Source organism: Mus caroli, unplaced genomic scaffold (genome assembly GCF_978045245.1).
Source record: "Mus caroli unplaced genomic scaffold, Mus_caroli_1 scaffold_13, whole genome shotgun sequence".
Lineage (NCBI taxonomy): Eukaryota > Metazoa > Chordata > Mammalia > Rodentia > Muridae > Mus > Mus caroli.
Genome location: NW_028227268.1, coordinates 61266772 through 61287088, shown reverse-complemented (window position 1 = coordinate 61287088; position 20317 = coordinate 61266772). Strand labels below are relative to the sequence as shown.

The following is a 20317-nucleotide window of genomic DNA, read 5'->3' as shown; positions in this document are numbered from 1 at the left end:
CCTGGAACTCACTCTGTAGACCAGGCTGGCCTCGATCTAATATTCATTCTAAAATTAGATTATTCACTATAATATTTTCAAGTAAAAATACTTATTTTATAGAGTCAGTAAGTTTCCCATGGGTCAGCATATGAAAGTGCTCGTCACCAAAGCTGACGATCTGCATTTGATTCCTACTATCCACAGAGTAGAAGAGGACTGCCCCTGCCAAGTTTTCATCTGACTTCAACATGCATGTATGCAGTGATATGTACACGCCTACATACATACACACATACATATAAAAAGTTTAAATATAACTAAAAAGAGTTGGGTGTGGTGAGTCATATTTATTTATTTGATTTTTCAAGATAAGTTTCTCTGAACCTTTGGCTGCTCTGGAACTCACTCTGTTTACAAGCTGACCTCCAACTCAGAGATCCACCTGCCTCTGCCTCCTGAGTTATAAGATTAAAGGCATGTACCAGCTAGGCGGTGGTGGCGCATGCCTTTAATTCCAGCACTTGGGAGGCAGAGGCAGGCGAATTTCTGAGTTCAAGGCCAGCCTGGTCTACAAAGTGAATTCCAGAGAAACCCTGTCTTGAAAAACCAAAAAAAAAAAAAAAGGCATGTACCACCACCAAGTGGCTGATGTGTCATATATTTAATCTCAGCACTTCAGAGGCAGAAACAGGCAGGTCTAGGAGTTCAAGGCCAGCTTGGTTTACACAGTGAATTCCGGGCCAGACAGGGCTATATTGTGAGACATTATCTTGGAAAAAAATTCTGTAATAAAAGAAGCCCAGTATTCAGTGTTTTGGATAATTAGAAAATATCTGAACTGCAAGTTATATATGTTGATAATTAGAAAAATTAGACAATGAAAATGGGAAATAAAAATACAAAGGTAAACAGCACAGATTAGAAAAACATAAAAGTTTAAACAAAGTCTATCCATTCCGACTAGATCTGACGCTTGTGAGAGAAGGAGCACAGGCACAGCAGGTGTTGACCGGGCAGAGGCTGATGGGGTGAGCTTGGATTAAATGAAGACTGGGTAAAAAGTTCCCCATCCAGCAAAGCATGCAGAATCAGCAAGTTTAAGTTCAGAGCCTCTCCACATTCAGACATCTAAAAATTATTACCTTTATGGGACTAAAGTCAAAGATTTATAATACATATCAACATGAAAGAAGACACCTTATAACTGAGGGGGACAGCTAAGTAAGACTTCTAGCTTTGCTTGCCTTCACATGACAATAAATTATTTTTTTAAAGTTATTTAAGTGTAGGAGTGGTTTGCTCAAATGCATGTATCTGCACTACACACGTGCCTGGAGGTTAATGGCCGCCAAAGGAGGGTGCTGGGTCACCTGTACCTAGAGTTATCAACAGTTTCGAGCTCTCATGTAGGTACTGGAAACTGAACCTGGGTTCTCTGTAAAAGCAACCAACACTCTTAACTACTGAGTAGTCTACCGATCACTAATTTTGAAAGATTAGGATAGAGTCAACGCTATATACACTTTACCTAGTACGACAAGGCTGTGAGTTCAATTCCTAATACTACAACCTGGTCTGCATTGTAAGTTCCAGGCCAGTCAGAGCTACAAAGCAGGAGATAGCTGGGGAGATGGCTCAACGGTTAAGAGCATTGACTGCTCTTCCAAAGGTCATGAGTTCAATTCCCAGCAACCACTTGGTGGCTCACAACTATCTGTAATGAGATCTAATGCCCTCTTCTGGAGTGTCTGAAGACAGTTGCAGGGTACTTATATGTAATAAACAAACAAACAAACAAACCTTTTAAAAAAAAGCTGAACAATATGTTATCAGTCTCCTATTAACTTTGGTGCAGATGGCACCTCTGACAGAAATTGCCTAAGAAATTAACACTGTTCAGTGTCAAACAATTAATTATGTTGCCTTTCCTTATTCCGTATCTTAAGCTGCAAGGCTAACTATCTCTCTAAGTAACTGAAGGGACACAGAGCACACAACTTACAGGTGAGAAGCTTTCTGTCTCCATTTACAGAGCATAGAACTTTAGATAACACTGGGATGTGCATCATCTGACAAACACACACCTCCTATTCCTGCTCCTTAACTAAAAGTAGAACTCTGTTTACTGTGCAAGAAAATAATGTGTTTATTGCAGAGACTGGCCTAGAAAAGGAAGTGCTCTCCAGAAGGCGGAAGGTATGAAGCCTGGATGCTGGCCAAGCACATTGTTCCCTGATCACTGCACTTTCAATTTCCCCTTCCCTGATGGGACAGTGAGTGATTGGACTGAGTTCCCTAAGATTTAGTTTTAGAAATATTTATTTTATTGTACACATGTGTGCCTGGCTGTATGTATGAACATGCAGGAACTTATGGAGGTCAGATCCCCTGACTAGAGTTACAGCTGTGAGCCAACAATTGAGTGATGGAACTAAGCGTGGGGCCTCTGCAAGAGCAGTAAGTGCTCTCAACTGCTGAGCTATCCTTCCAGACCCCACAAAGGAACAGATTTGAGGACAATATCCTCTTCTATCTTCTGAAGTCCATAACTAAACTGATTGCTTTCAACTATAGTCTCTGAGTAATGATTTTCAAGTGGTGAGCTTCAAAATCTGAACCCTGAACTAATATAAAAAGAAATTCCTGCAATGTCCATCCTATCTACAAGAGAGCACCACACACTTAAAGAGCTCATAAACATTCTAGGGAGTAAGAGAATAGTAAGTAAAAACTGTAGAGAACATACAAAGATTTAGAAAATGAGGCAGATACTCTATTTAGTGTAATGTCTTCAAGGCTTTTATTGTACCATGTATAAGAAGTACTTAAGAATGGGGCATAATGGCACATGCTTATAATATGAGCACTAGAGGTGGAGACAATCTGATCAGGATTTAAGGTCATCCCTGGCTACATAATGAGATCAATGCCAGCAACATTTCAAAAAACAAAAGTATTTAAGGGTGTTTATTAGTGTACTCTAAGACCCACTGATGTTATATTTTTTGGAAGGCTTGAAATTTTCCCTATAATCAACAATTTTCACTTCCACAAACTGAGACTTCATGGTTAAAGAAGAAAAATGTGTAATTATAAATGTTAACAAAGTTCATGTTCAAGAGAAAAAGAGAACATGAATTATCAAGACTTATGGATGGCTAGACATCCTTAAAGAATGTTTCATAGCTAATAACTTGGATTTAAATTATAACATGTGCATATAAAACTATTATGCAATATACATTTTTTATAAAACTAAGAAAATTAGTGATCACTCAGATAAGCTGTTTTCAAAAAATTGTCCAAATACCTAGTGACTGAGAAGAGTAATTCCTAGATTATTCACATGAAAAGCTCCTTCCTTCACAGATCTACTCCTCAGTAAAACTATACTGAAGAAAAAAATTCTTACATAACTACTTAATAAAATATCTGGACACTCTTCAAATCATCTTAAAACCCTGTGTCCACTTTCACTCCCTGGGCTGAAAGTAGCAAGTGGAGAGTAAGAATTTGGAAGGTGAGCTGCTTTCCTCAAAGAGCAGCATCATGGAATCATACGCTGTCTTGCCTGAGACATGAGGCGGGCATCTCTTGTCCTGCACTTCCTTACTGTACATGCCACCTGCTCACTGGGTGATGATCATGCTAGTACTTCTAGTCAAGCAACTCTAATGCTATGTTATAACGACAACAAACAATCAGAGTCGAAGATGATGAAGTAGCCTTAGCTGGCCTGAAACTCACCATGTAGACCAGACTGGCCTCCGACTCAGAGAGATCCGCCTGTCTCTACCTCCTAAGTGCTAGGATTAAAGAAAAGTAAGTACCACCACTGCCCAACTGAAGTGCCTTCTTTAAGCACCATCTTACTTCATCACAAGAAAAGCAAATTCCTGACAACAAAATGTTTTAGGAGCTCAAGGGAGACCACATCCATACAGCTTCTATTAGAGCAAATTATTATAGCATATTGGTATCTATATAATATATTGTTATTATTGTTTCGTTTATTGGTTAACATTGTTAATTTCATACTAGCCCTAATTTACAAATTAAACTTTATCATGTATGTATAGGAAAAACCCCATAGTATATAAAGGGTATTTCAGTATCCATGGTTTCAGTCATCTGTGGTGGGTCCGACAAGTAGAGGAACTACTGTATAATAGCAGAAATCAAATTCAATACAGAGACTCAACAGTGAATAGGTTCAGCAGCCCTAAAGAATTTAAGAATTTAGGGATAAAGCAACAAAGTATGCAATCAAAAGATCAGTATAGGGGGCTGGGGAGATGGCTCAGCGGTTAAGAACGCTGACTGCTCTTCCAGAGGTCCTGAGTTCAATTCCCAGCAACCATATGGTGGTTCACAACCATCTGTAATGAGATCCAATGCCCTCTTCTGGTGTGTCTGAACACAGTGACAGTGTACTTATATGCATAAAATAAATAATCTTTAAAAAAAAAAAAAGAGCCAGGCAGTGGTGGCGCACGCCTTTAATTCCAGCACTTGGGAGGCAGAGGCAGGTGGATTTCTGAGTTCGAGGCCAGCCTGGTGTACAGAGTGAGTTCCAGGACAGCCAGTGCTATACAGAGAAACCCTGTCTTGAAAAACCAAAAACAACAACAACAACAAAAAAATCTCTGGTCTATTCATTCTGTGCTTAACCTTAATTTGCCTATCTGTGCCTGACTTATTTCACTGATCATACTGCCCTCTGGTTCTACCCATTTTGACATAAATGACAAGGGCTTACCTTATTGTATAAACAATATTCCACTGTACATCAGTACTATATTTTCCTCACAGACACATTCCTTGTTGGACATGGCTTGCTTATTGTAGATACTGATCCCTAAGTGAGTGAGTGCAGAGGTACCTTTGGCACAGTGATTTTATCTCATCTCCTTTGGAAATTTGCCCAGTAATGGCACTGTTGAACAGTTCTGGGGAGGGATGCTACATCTGAGCTATAGAGTTCAGTCACTATGTGACAGTTCTATAATTAGCAAAGCAGAGCAGTTCACAGTGGTGGGGCCACAAGGTAGGAGTTATTCTTATCACCAAGGATCAGGAAGGAGAGAGCAAGACGGCAAGGAGCAAGGAATAATACATCCCCAAGAACTTCTATCTAGTGATTCACATCTTGCAGGTGTGCCCTCCTACTGAAGTTTCCAAACAGACTGACCACTTAGTTATCAAGATTCATGTTCAGACTATGAATCTACAGAGGGTGTTTCAGACTCAGGTCAGAGTAGTTTCTTTCGCTGTGCAGAAGCTTCCGAGTGGATACAACTCCTGGCTTGTTTTGAGATCCTAACCAAAAAATTCTTTGCCTATACAATGCCTTAAAGTGTTTAATTTAGATACTTGGTCTATTTTACACTGACTTTTAACATAAGGTGAGAAAGAGGGGTGCAGCTTCACTTACTGAAGACTGTCCTTTCTCCAGACTACTCTAGCATTGTGATACACAATTTATTGGAGAAAAAACTGTTATTAGAGTAACGAGGCATTTTCAGCAGATAATTGTGACACTCAGGCTCAACACAGTAGCAACAAGAGGCAGCTGCGAGACTGCAGTGGCATTGTTTGCACTACCTTATTCACGCAGTTATGCTTTATTTATAATTTTCTTAACTGAGTGGCTCCACGTATACTATTTTCAGTATTTTAAAGAGAAAGAAACTGAAAATATAACCAATGAATGATGGTGAAAAACTACGCAAACTTCATTTAAGAAGTTAACCTCGAGCCGGGCGTGGTGGCGCATGCCTTTAATCCCAGCACTCGGGAGGCAGAGGCAGGCGGATTTCTGAGTTCGAGGCCAGCCTGGTCTACAGAGTGAGTTCAGGACAGCCAGGGCTATACAGAGAAACCCTGTCTCGAAAAACCAAAAAAAAAAAAAAGAAGTTAACCTCGAGGCAGAGGCAGGCGGATTTCTGAGTTCGAGGCCAGCCTGGTCTACAAAGTGAGTGCCAGGACAGCCAGGGCTACACAGAGAAACCCTGTCTCGAAAAAACCAAAAAAAAAAAAAAAAAAGAGAAGTTAACCTCAGGGGCTAGGAATACATAACAGCTGTCTAACATACATTTGTTTAGTTCTCAGCAACACACACACACACACACACACACACACACAAGCCCCTACCTACCACCATATAGTATAAAGGCAAAGTGAACAGTAAACATAGTAACAGTGAAAACACAAAGAGAAAATCTTGAAAGCAGAAAAGTAATCTGTCATTCAAAATAAACCCAAATAAAAGTTCTGGTTAACTTGTAATCAGAAGTACTGGAACCCCCCCCCCCCCAGGGGAGTGGGACAGTGTGAAATGCTGAAAGAGGAAACTGCCAACTAAGGATCTTCATCTAGAAAATTCTTCAGAAATGGATCTAAGAGCTGGGGGTTACAGCCTCATCCGCATGAAAGCAAAAAAAGAGCAAATCACTGACTTGATGTCAAACTAACATACTTCTTATTGGAGAGATGGTTCAGCAGGCAAAGTGCCTCTCTCATGGTCCTGGGTTTGGCTCCTTAGAATGCACAGGGAGCTCAGCATGTCTGCCTCCCCAGCACGCCTCAGTGAGTGGGAGGTGGAATCAAGACACTCTCTGGAAACTCATGGCCCGGTGAGCCTAGCACAGGTAGCACTGAATAAGAGACCTTGCCTCAAACACAGGGAAGGGGAGGAGGGGCAGCACTGACTTTCACACACAGAGCTACATGCCTCATTCTCACCAAAAACATGAACACACACAGATTTTTAAAAAGAAGATAAAATAAAGATACTCCTAAATAAAACATAATTAAGAAAAATTTGAGTCCAGCAGACTTGTTACTTTGACAAGAAATACCGAGCAAAGTTCTTTAAGCCCCAGAAGGTAATCCATGTAAGTGATAGGGAATGAAAGTGCATCAGATGAAGGTAAGTATGTAATTACTAAACAATACAACCGCATCCTCCTCCTCCTTTCTCAAATGACCTGAAAAGTAACCATGGAGGGGTAACATGCATGGAGCTGGGAGAGGGCTCAGCAGTTTAGAGCATGATGCTCTCACAGAGAACCTCAGTTTGGTTCCTAACAGTCACATGGTGCCTCATGACCATTGTAACCCATACACAAACACAGTGTATGTATATACATGAAGGCAGAATATTCATAAACATAAACATAAAATAAATAAATCTAAAACAGAATAGCATATAATTCTGTTGTTGGACTGATCTGTAACTGTGATGGTTTGTATATCCTTGGACCAGGGAGTGACACCATCTGAAGGTGTGGCCTTGTTGGAATAGGTGTGACCTGTTTGGAATGGGTGTGTCACTGTGGGTGTGGGTATAAGATCCTCACCCTAGTTGCCTGGAAGTCAGTCTTCCACTAGCAGCCTTTGGATGAAGACATAGAACTCTCAGCTCCTGCTGTGCCATGCCTGCCTGGATACTGCCATGCTCCCACCTTGATGATAATGGACTGAACCTCTGAACCTGTAAGCCAGCCCCAATTAAATGTTGTTTTTTTTATAAGACTTGCCTTGGTCATGGTGTCTGTTCACAGCAGTAAAACCCTAACTAAGACAGAAGTACACACAAATGTAATAGTACATTTGCTGATACCACAAAGAAAGGAGATGGAAGCAAAGCTGTATTTGAGTAAGAATGTGTCACTGGATCGAAACAAAATTTTGCTGAAAGGACCCAGATATAGCTGGCTCTGGTGAGACTATGCCGGGGCCTAGCAAACACAGAAGTGGATGCTCACAGTCAGCTATTGGATGGAACACAGGGCCCCCAATGGAGGAGCTAGAGAAAGTACCCAAGGAGCTAAAGGGATCTGCAACCCTATAGGTGGAACAACAATATGAACTAACCAGTACCCCGGAGCTCTTGACTCTAGCTGCATATGTATCAAAAGATGGCCTAGTCGGCCATCACTGGAAAGAGAGGCCCATTGGAAATGCAAACTGTATATGCCCCAGTACAGGGGAAGGCCAGGGCCAAAAAGTGGGAATGGGTGGGTAGGGGAGTGTGGGGGGAGAGTATGGGGGACCTTTGGGATAGCATTGGAAATGTAAATGAGGAAAATACCTAATAAAAAATATTAAAAAAAAAGAAAATTTTGCAAAAAAAAAAAAATCCACAGAAGCAACTAAAAACAACCAAAAATGGTAAATCAGAAGATAGAGCAATCAACTGCTAATATAAATTACCTTTTTAAAACTCAGTTGCTTGTAAAAAATATTTTTACTATTCTTAATTATGTGTATATCTGTGTGTGCACATACTACAAGTGCCCCAGAAGGCCAGATGACAGCTTGAAGCTAGAGTTAGAGGTGACTGTGATGCCTTAAGAGGGGGTGATAGCTAACCACCTGCAAGTCCCATTCCAGAAGGCCTAACATACTCTTCTAGTCTCTGTAGGCACCAGGCAAAGTGACACACATATATACATGCAAGAAAACACTCATGTACATTAAAAAAATCTAAAAGAATACATCACATCATATCTAGAGTAACAGTGATAGTACTAAGAAATGAAAATTGATACTTAAGAGGGGTAATTTTTTATATCCTTACTAAAATTAAGTTAATGTAAATTTGAACTTGATTGTAATGATATATTATAAGCCCTAAGACATTTATTAAAACTAAACTAAGTTAAAGAAAAAAAAGAGAAATAGCTGGTTGATAATGGGCAGGTGGATTTCTGAGTTTGAGCCCAACCTGGTCTACAGAGTGAGTTCCAAGATGATCAGAGCTACATAGAGAAGCCTTGTCTTTGAAAGAAAATATCAAAATGTGACTAGCGCACAAGAAAGCAGTAAAGAAGGATCAAGGGTTGGGTGTGGTGGCACACTTGCAATCCCAGAACTTTGGAAGCAGAGGCAGGAGAATAACCACAAGTTTGAGGCCAGCCTGGCCTATCTAGTAAGTTTCAGGCCAGGCAGGGTTGCATAGTGATATTCTGTCTCAAAAAAATTAATTGCAATTTTATGCATGTGCACAGGATGTGCTCTAGTGCCAAAGGCAGCCCTAGGTTAAAGGGGAAGGGAAAGGAGACAGTGTAAGACCTGCGCCCACTGCACTGCACAGACTTTATAGCAAGAACAGGATGAAGGGACATCAAATCCCATGGTTGCTAGGAGTTGTTCCTTTCCGATTAGAAAACAAATCCAATCAGGCAATTTGCTGGCCCAGGTGTGTTTTAGGATGCAATAAAGGCAATAGAGAACTGGGCACAGTGGCGCACACCTTTAATCCTAGTACATTCAGGAGGTAAAGGCAAGTGGATGTCTGTGAGTTCTGGCCAGCCTCTTCTACATAGTGAGTTAGAGGAACATCCAGGCCTATGTAGAGAGACCCTGTCTCAAACAAACAAAATTCAACAAAACATCAGAGAAAACAAGAAGGCTATAATAGATTGAAAAATTTAGGTACATCTAATACATAGGGATTCCTAGAATCCATTCCAGAAGATTCAATTGTAAACAAGACTGGGCTAGGGCATGGAATCTCTCTGGTGTTCATTGTTTGCTTTCGTTTTTGATAAATAGTTTAAATAATCTAGAATGAGTTGGTCAACAAATTTAAGCCCTGGAGAAAATCTGAGAGGTTTCAGTGGCCTCACTAACTGGATATTTCTGAGATTCAGCTGCTATAAAGGAAATGCTTGGGAATACTGTATTTAGGCTAATTGTGGCCAGGATGGTCCTACTGACAATAACATTTTGGTCACAAACTTTTCCAATCACAGACACTGTTCATCAAGATACTGAGTAAGGTCTGTTTTGACAGGCACTGAGGAGAAAGGGAAGATGACAGGGGTGAATGCTACAACTGTAAAAACATATGTGTGTTGTTTTAAGCCAGCCACCAAGCTTGCCATACTTTGTAATAAAGTAATAAACTATGCATATGCTAACAAATTACCTTTTGACAAACTAAGAAAGTTTTCTTACCTACATCCATTGGTCGTTCTGTGTTTAAACTCTCCGTGCTGCCCTGGTGTCCACCTAAAGGTGCCTTTACTTGTTGTTCTGATAACTTCCCAGTACTGACAGATCTGAAGAAAATAGTGATGTGAATAAGAAAAAGGTGCTTTTTTTTTTCCAGAAATTGATGAAAAATAATTCAGGGTATAAATAAACTTTTCTAACCAAAATGTATAGTTTATTCAAGAAACTCAGGAAGAGCTCTATGCAGTTACTGGAAATATCTGTATTTTTAAAAAAAATTCCAAATGTATATGGTACATATTATTAATCACATGGCATAAACCACCTACTAAACTAATGTGTCTTATTGCTTTACAAGAGAATACATTGATTTAGGGAATAGTCTCTTACCTGCCAAACACTGCCTTGCTCTGCTGCTGCTCAGATCGATGCCTCCCGCTTCCTTGTACTGAGAGGCAGTGGGAACACTCACGAGGGTCATTCCCATCTTTGGACTGGCTTTCAGCAGGCCCATGACGAGTAACCAAGGCTAACAGGTTAGAAGATGCTTGTGTTTTAGGGATTTTGAAAGGAGCTGTAGTCTAAAGAAACGTATAAGCTGGTTAATATGATGTACAAAATACAGTACACTGGTCATGAGTACAGACTGGGGACTTAGATGTTGATTCAAATACCAGCTTTTTATTTATAATCTGTATGACATTGTGCTGTTCTTTTAAGCTCTTTAAGGCTCAACTTCCTTTTCTGAACAGTAAATGTTCACTAAAATTGTAACTATTCTCACAATGAACCCTTTCAAAAAGCACCAGAGTTCACATGTATAACAGGCTTAAGAAACACACCTTAGTAGGAGAGCCAATGATTGTTGGTAAAGGAGTTTTAAAGAACCAGTCAGAATTCCGTGGAGAGGACCCCGTGTGCTTGGTGGGAGAGGTCCCGAGGCTGCCAGGCCGACTAGGCTGAGGTGAGTAACTATATCCAGCTCCAGCATGGGACGGACACACAGGGTCAGAGTGCTGCTTTCTGAGCTTCTGCTTGTTCTGATAGATATCGGTGAGGGTGGGTGCACTCTGCAGTCTAGCACCCAGTAAGAGTGACTGTGGTGACTGGGTCTGTGGCACTGGAGAACCTATTGACAAAAATGAAGGCAACATTAAAACTCACAAAGAAGTGCAGAGATAAAACAGGAAATGAAAAAGGCAACTGGTGTGCTTGTGTGTATCTGAGGACAGGCCAGTCTCTCAGGGAGTGCACTTGGAGGCCAGAGAACAACCTCAGGTGTTGGTTCTCATCTTCTACCTTGTTGGAAACATACACAGAAAGACAGGCAGGCAGTGCAAATACTGAGGAAGGTAGGCATCTCTTTTCCATGTAAATCGTGTTGTTGTCAAGCAAATGTCACTAGTATTTAAGTTCCACTAAGACATTCTCTTAAGTTTCTTGCAAACCAAACTATTACTAATAACATTAAGAACATGCAAGTGTTCCTAGTGTCTAAAGTATTCTCTTCTAAACAGCCACTGAAGCCAGGTTTGGTACGGTATACTTGTAATCTCATAGACAAGATCTTAAAGTAGGAAGATTTCAAATTCACAACCAGACTGAGGCTACACAGCAAGACCCAGTCTCAAACAAGCAAGCAAGCAAACAAATAAACAAAAGCCAATTGACTAACAAAACCTTAAAAACCTCCAACAATTACAGCAACGTAATTATCGATTACGTTCATAAATACCAATTGAAGAAAATAACAATTGAAGGCTGAGCATGGTAGCACATGCCTTTAATCCCAGCACACTGGAGGTAGAGACAGAAGGATCTCTGAGTTCAAGGCCAGCCTGGTCTAAATGAGAGTTCCAAGCCAGACTGGACTAAATGGAGAAACCCTGTTTAAACAAACACACACACACAATTGGAACTTTGCTATTAAACATTCCTGCTTGATCTCATTCTAAACCTGACATTATTAAGAATATTATTCTGCTTTTTAGAGAAATAAATGAATAAATAGAAAAGTAAAATTTGTGATAAATATCATGAACAGAAAAAGTTACTTAAATATTACTTTAAAGAAAATACAAAATTAAAGAGAACGAGTGAGTTTTTTTTCAATAATATGAACTTTCTCTAATTATTAAACTCTTTACATGTCCATATGTCTACACAGTAGAATTTGACTTATACAAGTATGATTTACATGTTCCTTTCCAGGAATATGCATTATCTAATACAACAATAAACACACATGCACATACAGACTTGTCTCATGTATCCCAGGCTGGCTGCTAACTTTACTATGTCACTGAGGATGACCTTGAACTTCTAGTCCTCTAGAGCTCTGGGATTACAGGCATGGTTTTATGGGGTGCTGAGGACTTTTGATAAGACTAGAAAAATATAACTCAAATTCACTAATAATAAAATATGTTTTCATACCCGAGGAGTGCCTACTCCTGGCTTCATGGCCCTGAGGATGTCCACAGCAGCACTGACTAAACTGTTCAGGAATGGTACCAACTAGGAATGGAACAAAATAAAAAAAATTACTTAAAACCAATAAAGGACAGAAATGGGCAACACACACACACGAGTTGCTCAGTCTGTAATAGTTTACACAATTCTCATTAGCAAAGATTTGATATATCTAAATGAATGTGTTAGGCGCCAGGAAGGCTGAGATTTAAAAAGTATTATATAACTAAACCCAAATCAATGCCCAACAGTAGGTATATAAAGCAGAAGTACCAGAGTTTGAATAAATCGGGTTTGTGGGGTTGCAGGACCCAGCTGACTGATAGGCCAGCTGTAGTCTTTATATATCACGTTTGTGCTGAGGTCGGGTTCCTGTGGGCTGCTACCAACCAATGACAAATCTATGCCTGTTGAAAAGGTCAAGGAATTCATTTGAAAACTCAGTGCCGAGGCTATACTTGTAGTCTAGATAAAACTTTTTAGACCTTGTTATAGTCTGAGACTCTTTCCTAATGTTTCCTTCCTCTCCAAGGTATGAGATCTACACCTTGGTCTAAAGCCTTCCGTTTCCTCTTCACCCTTCTTCCGTTGGCCTTTACAGGTAGTTCCCCAAATAATCTCCTACATATACAATACCTTCTTTATATCCACATCCCTATGAACATACACTGCCATAAGCAAGAAAGTTTCAGAGTGTTTACACATACAGAAGACAGGTCTACAATAGGAAAGGGCTCTGCCCACGTAGTAAAGCAATGGGCCCTTTCAGCTTTAAGAATAAGGTCTGGATCTTGTCTTTGTGAGCCATAGCATGCTCCAGTGGCTCCTGTAGGAGTGAAGGGAAGCCAAGATTTGGTTTGAAGATTTTCTTTTTTTTTTTTTTTTAGCTAAAAACAGGCTCTTTAAATTTTCTTTTATGTAGTATATAAATGTGGATGCCTAAAACTGACTGACACTGTCTTCTCCCGCCCTTATTTCTTTTTCTGAAACAGGCGGCTGGCCAAGCAGCCCCTGGTGTCCACTCACTCTGCCTTCCCCCAGTGCTGTTACAGATGCATGCTGCTGTTACATGGATTTTACAGATCCCAATTTACATATTCATGCTTAAATGGAAAGCACTTTACCCACTGAGATAACTTCTCAGTCCCTAAACTTTTAAAAACACAGGATCAGAGATCTCTGACTACAGATGAGGCCTTTCTGTAACGTCTCCAAACTGTCTTAGTACTTTTGAGAAGGAGATGCTACAGACCTGGGTACTTTGGCCTCCCTTATATATACTCTGACTTCAGAATTATATTTTTCAGTTTCACTTAAAATGAAGTTCATTTTTCAGTTTGCTGTGGTTTCCAGTACTTTGTTTTAGGCTTTCTTTTCTTTTTTTCTTTCTTTCTTTTCTCTCTCTTTCTTTCTTTCTTTCTTTCTTTCTTTCTTTCTTTCTTTCTTTCTTTCTTTCTTTTAAAGATTTTGTTTATTTTATATATGTGAGTACACTGTCGCTATCTTCAGACACACCAGAAGAGGGCACTGGATCCCATTACAGATGGGTGTAAGCCACCATGTGGTTGCTGGGAATTGAACTCAGGACCTCTGGAAGAGCAATCAGTGCTCTTAACCGCTGAGCCATCTCTCCAGCCCACATTCTTATATTTCTAACAGTCATCATAAAGATTGGACATTTTTTGTGCTTTTTTCTTCTGTGTGTTTCTTGATTATTCTTCCTCCATAGTCTTTGAGACACAGTCTCTCAATCAAATGGAGAAGTCACCAGTTTGCTAGGGGGAAGCAGGTAGGAATCTCCTTTTTTTTTGCCTTTTAGGGCTAGAATTACAGGTAGGTCACCAAACCCATTCAGCATTTTTGTGGGTTCTGACAAATCTGAACTCCAGTCTTCATGCTTCCCTGACAAGCAACTGCTGAGCCACCCTGCAGGTTCAAATACAGAGATTTTTATGGTGAAGTTGGGAGAAGGATACAGCACAACAGATAATGTTCTACAATCTGCTTAAAAGCACTATTTCATTATCTTGAGAATGTACTTTATCAGATTTGTTACAGGGAAGAAACAGGTTTTAATTGACTGCATTCATTTCTCCTCACCCAAAGGGGATGGTGAGTAAGGCCTGGAAGAGCCAGTAGAGAGTCTTCGTCCTCCTGTCTGCACTGTGTCTCCTGGTACAGGGGAGCAGGACCCAACCCGGAGGAAGCCCATGGGGCTGGTGTTAGACCTTCGTACTGCTGCAGATCTGAAAAGACAGAGAATCACTTCCTATCTCACAGGACCTGGGGCAGAACTTTATTTCTGATATTTTTTTTCCTGATAACTCCTAACAGCATTCCATGTGGAACACACATAATGGTTATAAGAAGCAAAAATGAAAAATGTAAAATGAGCCAGCTGTGGTGATACATGCCTTTAAGTCTAGAATTTGGAGGCAGATAGAATGAGTTCCAGGTCATCCTGGTCTACATAGTGAGTTCCAGGACTACAAAATGAGATCTGGTCTCAGAAAACAAAAACAAAACAACAACAACAAAAAAACAAAAAGGTAATTAAAAAAAAGAAGGGGGAGGAAGGTGAGGAGGAGGAGAAGAAAGAAGAAGGTGAGAAGGAAGAAGAGGAGGAGGGGGAGAAGAGGAGAAAGAGGAAGAGGAGGAAGAGGAAAAGGAGGAGGGGAGGAAGAAGAAGAGGAAGAGAAAGAGGAGGAGGAAGAGGAGGAAGTTTCCTCTCTTTTCTTCTTCTACCCAATCCTCCGCGCTTCTCCTATCTTATTATGAAGGTTACCACTACTCTTAGTTACTGGTGATCCTTTCAGAGCTCACTAATACCCTGAATGCATACCAACACTACTGTTAGCTTTTAACCTCTGAGTGACACATGGCATACTAATCACTGTTAGTCTAGACTCAGGTCTAGTTTCTTTTATACTCTGAAAAACAATTTGGCTTCCAGAGAGTTTTAGTTAACTTATCTCTTGTTATTTGCTATATGTAAACAAAGTTTTTAAGTTAAAAACTAATATATTAAATTTAACCTAAGATTATAAGAGATAAATATATTTTTCAAGAAAGTAAATAAAAGGGAAGCTTAGTATTTTATACTTCTGAAAATCTCTAATGCCTTGCTTAATAGAAGACATTTGAATTTTTATTATTATTCTGGCAATCAAGTTGTTATATATTATTTCATTTTGGGTAAAGTATATGAAGAAGACTCAAACTTACACAGATATGTCCTAGAAAAGCAAAAATATTTTGGTAGGTTTTTCAGGTAACTGATACTTTCCTTTGATACCACCAAGTAGTGGTTTCTAAAGAGTTGGACACAGTCAGAAACTATCCATGAATATTGTACTTTGTTACATTACAGTTCATTCTTCTGAAAAATATCAGGACTTTGAATAAATCTTTAATTTGTGCAGAATTTTTAACACATTTTGGACAATACTGATTAACTGAATTATGCAGATAATCCAAACACTGACACATTAACCAATATCAAAAGCCCACATGTATATAAAAATGTCCCTGTATGTGGATAGAGAGATGGCTCAATATTTAAGGGCAGTTTTTGTTCTTGCAGAAAACAGGAGCTTGAGTTCAAGCACCCACAGGTTAGCTCACAACCGTCTATAACTCCAGTTCTAGAGAACCTGGCACCTTCACTCTCTTCTGATCGCCAACAACATCTAGGCACATAAGTGGTACACAAACATACATGCAGGCAAAACATTCATACACATAAAACAAATCCAAAAAATTGTCACTATCAGTCAAACAGAAATACGGGAGGAAAAACTAACAATACCTGTCAGCATTACAGTGGTGAGTATGTTTTCCAGAGGTCTGGTTTGTTTGAAAACTCATTATTGGTATTTATCCTCATTATTTTCTTCCAAGTAGAAAAACTTAGTTCATTTCTGACAAAATGGCTGCTCTATTCCCATACCATAGTTTGTCATTCTTTAAAATAAAGAGTGCTCAGTGAAAAGGGGGCTAGTTTAGCTGGCGACCCAATCATGCAATGCTTTTCCTATGGCAACTATTTAATATATTACAAACATGCTTCATTAGCATCTGGGTAGCATATCTCCCTAGGGTTGGGATTTTCAAAGGATAGCTTTTGCTGCTTTGATGAGGACATTCCTTTGTATGTGGTGGTAAATAAAGACCACAAAGACAGTACACTTGCAGGTTATTACCTCGATTCATGTTAAGACACAAGCAGTTTTCCTCATTCTTGCTTTCTTCACCATCAATGCACATATCAACACAATGAGAAAAGCAAACCATGTCCCAGTCTTATTCTCAAAGTTTTGACCTATGGGCTCTATGAACAGACCCAATAGTCACAATTTTCATTTTCATTTTTATACTATACTTTGGAAACTCTCTGTGTCAAACTTAGCTTTGTTACTCATTTGAATAGAAGTTGTATAACTTGTTTGTTTGTGGGGGTTTTTTGTTTGTATTTTTGTTTTTTTTTTTTTTTCGAGACAGGGTTTCTCTATATAGCCCTGGCTGTCCTGGAACTCACTTTGTAGACCAGGCTGTCCTCGAACTCAGAAATCTGCCTGCCTCTGCCTCCCAAGTGCTGGGATTAAAGGCGTGTGCCACCACTTCCCAGCTTGTTTGTTTTTGAGGCATGGTTTCTCTGTGTGGCCTTGGTTGTGCTAGAACTTGCTCTGTAGATGAGGGAGGCCTTGAACTCACAGAAATCTGCCTGCCTCAGCCTCCCTGGGGTTAAAGGTGTGCACTACCACCACCTAGCTTCCATAACTTTCATTGTCATAGATGGACTATAATAAATTAGTATGGAAACACTTGGCTTATTTATCACCTTTTGGTACAACAATAAGCTACGCCGTGTGCAAAGATTGTGTATGAGGAATATGTATCTGATTATGTATACATAGATTAAGAGCAAGTTAGCTGGGCAGTGGTGGTGCACGCCTTTAATCCCAGCACTCGGGAGGCAGAGGCAGGCGGATTTATGAGTTCGAGGCCAGCCTGGTTTACAGAGTGAGTTCCAGGACAGCCAGGGCTATACAGAGAAACCCTGTCTCGAAAAACTATAAAAACAAAAACAGAAAACAAAAAGAGCAAGTTGCCAGAATTGAAGGACTAGTTCCTTACTTCATGCTACTGGAGTTCACTGAGATTTAGGCCTCTATGGGATACAGTGATTTCCATTCTGCCAGAGTCCTGAATACATTCACTCTGATGCTCTGAGGAGGTTGGCTTCCATCCTTTTTGTTTTCTAGAAATTTAGTGAAGTCTGTCACCACTGACCATCTTTTTATTTTGTTCATGGAATTTTTTCTTTACGATCACCTTCAGACGTTTCAGATGTAGAATAAGTACACAACACATTTTAAAAAACCCTGCTGAAAGGCTGGGCGTGGTGGCGCATGCCTTTGATCCCAGCACTTGGGAGGCAGAGGCAGGTGGATTTATGAGTTCGAGGCCAGCCTGGTCTACAGAGTGAGTTCCAGGACAGCCAGGGCTACACAGAGAAACCCTGTCTCGAAAAAAACCAAAAAAAAAAAAAAAAAACCTGCTGAAGCTGAAAGCCTTCTTCCCTTCTGATTTTGTCTGCAATGTAGCCCAGAGTTGCCTTAAATTGTCAACCTTCCTGCATTAGTCTTTAAAGTGGTTGGATTATGATCATGAGCCGCCACAGTAGAAATGTTATTTATCAAACTAGCTCATCTTTCTCCACCCCCCCCCCCCAGGATCTTACTCTCTCAAACTATCTCACTGGCTAGACTGGAGCTTGCTATGTAGACCAGGTTAATCTTGGACTCAAAAGATCTGTTTGCTTCTTTATGTGGGGAATGAAAGGTACCTGCCACCAGGACTGGCTGGTTTTGTTGTTGTTTTGAGACAAGAGCTCCTGCAGTTTAGGAGGGCCTCAAATTCTCTATGTAGTTAAGGATAGCTTTGAATTTCTGATCCTCTTGCTTGTACCTCCCAAGGGCTAGGATTACAGGAATGTGCCATCTTGCCTAGGTTTTTTCCTCTTTTTTCTTTCTTTTCTTTTTTTCTTTTTTAAAGATTTATTTATTTATTTAACGTATGTGAGTACACCATTGCTCTCTTTAGACACACCAGAAGAGGGCATCGGATTCCATTACAGATGGTTGTGAGCCCCCATGTTGTTGCTGGGAATTGAACTCAGGACCTCTGGAAGAGCAGTCAGTGCTCTTAACTGCTGAGCCATCTCTCCAGCCCCTTAGTTATTTTTTCAACTAAAAAAAAAAAAAAAAAAAAGTTCCTCTGCAAGGACAGGAAAAGTTTATATTTCATGACATGATTTTAAGTACTCACATTCTGCCATTCAGTACTATACAAGTACACCACAGAGTATACAGTGTCTGCAACTGAACGAAGGGCTTTGTGTCTGGTAGGCAAGCATACATAACTAAGCTACATCTGCAGCCCAAGTTCTTCCTCAGCAATTATATTTCTAGACAAACACATGTGTGTGATATTCATCACAATCTTTTGAGTATCAATAATAATAACAACAACAAAAACCAATTAGACAAATAAAAAGAAGGAAGGCACTGGCTTACCTTGGAGAACCATGTGGGTTTGTGCCAGAGCTGGCAGTGGATATAAGATTCTGTTCTATGCGCTGATAATTCCTTACTTGAGTAGGAACTGGAATTGGGGCGGTTTCGCTGTGAGGTGACACAGTAGGTTGACACTGCCTATCACCATAATTTAAGAAAGGAACAATAGTCAGACTAATTTTCTTTCAGTTGATCTGCTAGTGATATTTAGAGAAAATTCCAGAAAGGCACATGATCACTTTTAAATGTGAATAAGAAATCATCCTGTTTTTATTTAAAAAAAAAAAAATGTAACCCAAACTCAAACCTGTCAAGAACTCTCCTGGCAGTCATACACACACTGAGGACTAAAACTGTGTCAAAGCTGGGCAGGGTGGTAGACGCCTTTGACCCCCAGCACCTAGGAGGCAGGGGCAGATGGATCTCTGAGTCCCAGGCGAGGAACAGAGAAAAATAAATCCTGTCTCGAAAAAAGCGTACATGCACGCGCACATGAACACACACACACACACACACTCACACGAGCGAAGCAGAAGAGGAGGAGGAAAAGGAGAGAGGAAGAAGAAAAAGTGCATCAATAATCTAAAAAAAAAAAAAGCTCCTCTACACTGAGGAAAAGCTCACCATTTGGTGAAATGGTTTCATCTGCTTACATTCTGTTATTCACTACTATACAAGAAAGAAGTCTATGCCAAGTCAAGAACAGGACATCCAAAATCAAAGATGACTGGAATGTTTACAAAAGTCATAAATGAAGTAAGCATTCCCAAGTAACTCTCACAAACTGCAACTTGAAAATATATTCTGCAACTCCTAAGCACACAGCTGGCAGGATGCCCGCATTTAAGGATAAGGTGAATGACTTTTGCAGTCAGCTGTTTGCTGCTCACTGCTGTAGTCTGCAAATTCTGAAGCTCCAGCAAAACTCTTGACAAGTAACTGCATCCAGCATCTTATTCAGTCCTCAGGAGGTGTGGGAAGGAGGAAGACAGGTCTTCTGCCTGTACAGACCTCAGTGCCATGTTTACTTCCCACACTTGAAATACAGGAAGAGATGGCACTCACTTAGGACATGAGTCACACCACAGAGCATGATTTGTAGAGTTTGGGGGCAGGGGTAGGTAGGTGCCTCTTATGTACTACCCCCACTGTTTACTACATTTCTAATAATTTAAGATTGTTATATTAAGAAAGCTTTTTAAAGCTGGGTGGTGATGGTGCACAGCTTTAAACCCAGCACTCGGGAGGCAGAGGCAGGCAGATCACTGCATTTGAGGCCACCCTGGTCTACAGAGGGAGTTCCGGGACAGCCAGGGATAGAG

At 40.2% G+C, this 20317-nt stretch overlaps 1 protein-coding gene across 4 annotated transcripts in view; it reads right to left on the bottom strand.

The window, feature by feature from the left end:
• Ulk2 (unc-51 like autophagy activating kinase 2) overlaps positions 1–20317 on the bottom strand; it is an 85656-nt gene that overhangs the window by 16590 nt on the left and 48749 nt on the right. For 3 of the 4 annotated variants that reach the window (XM_021175564.3, XM_021175563.3, XM_029483194.2), the window contains 6 exons: positions 18996–19133; positions 14518–14663; positions 12382–12462; positions 10788–11074; positions 10336–10526; positions 9949–10052 (listed from right to left, as the gene is read on the bottom strand). In XM_021175564.3, the coding sequence (XP_021031223.1) occupies positions 9949–10052; positions 10336–10526; positions 10788–11074; positions 12382–12462; positions 14518–14663; positions 18996–19133 (947 nt within the window). The remainder of the gene's footprint in view (positions 1–9948; positions 10053–10335; positions 10527–10787; positions 11075–12381; positions 12463–14517; positions 14664–18995; positions 19134–20317) is intronic. The other variant, XM_029483193.2, reaches the window with a different exon arrangement.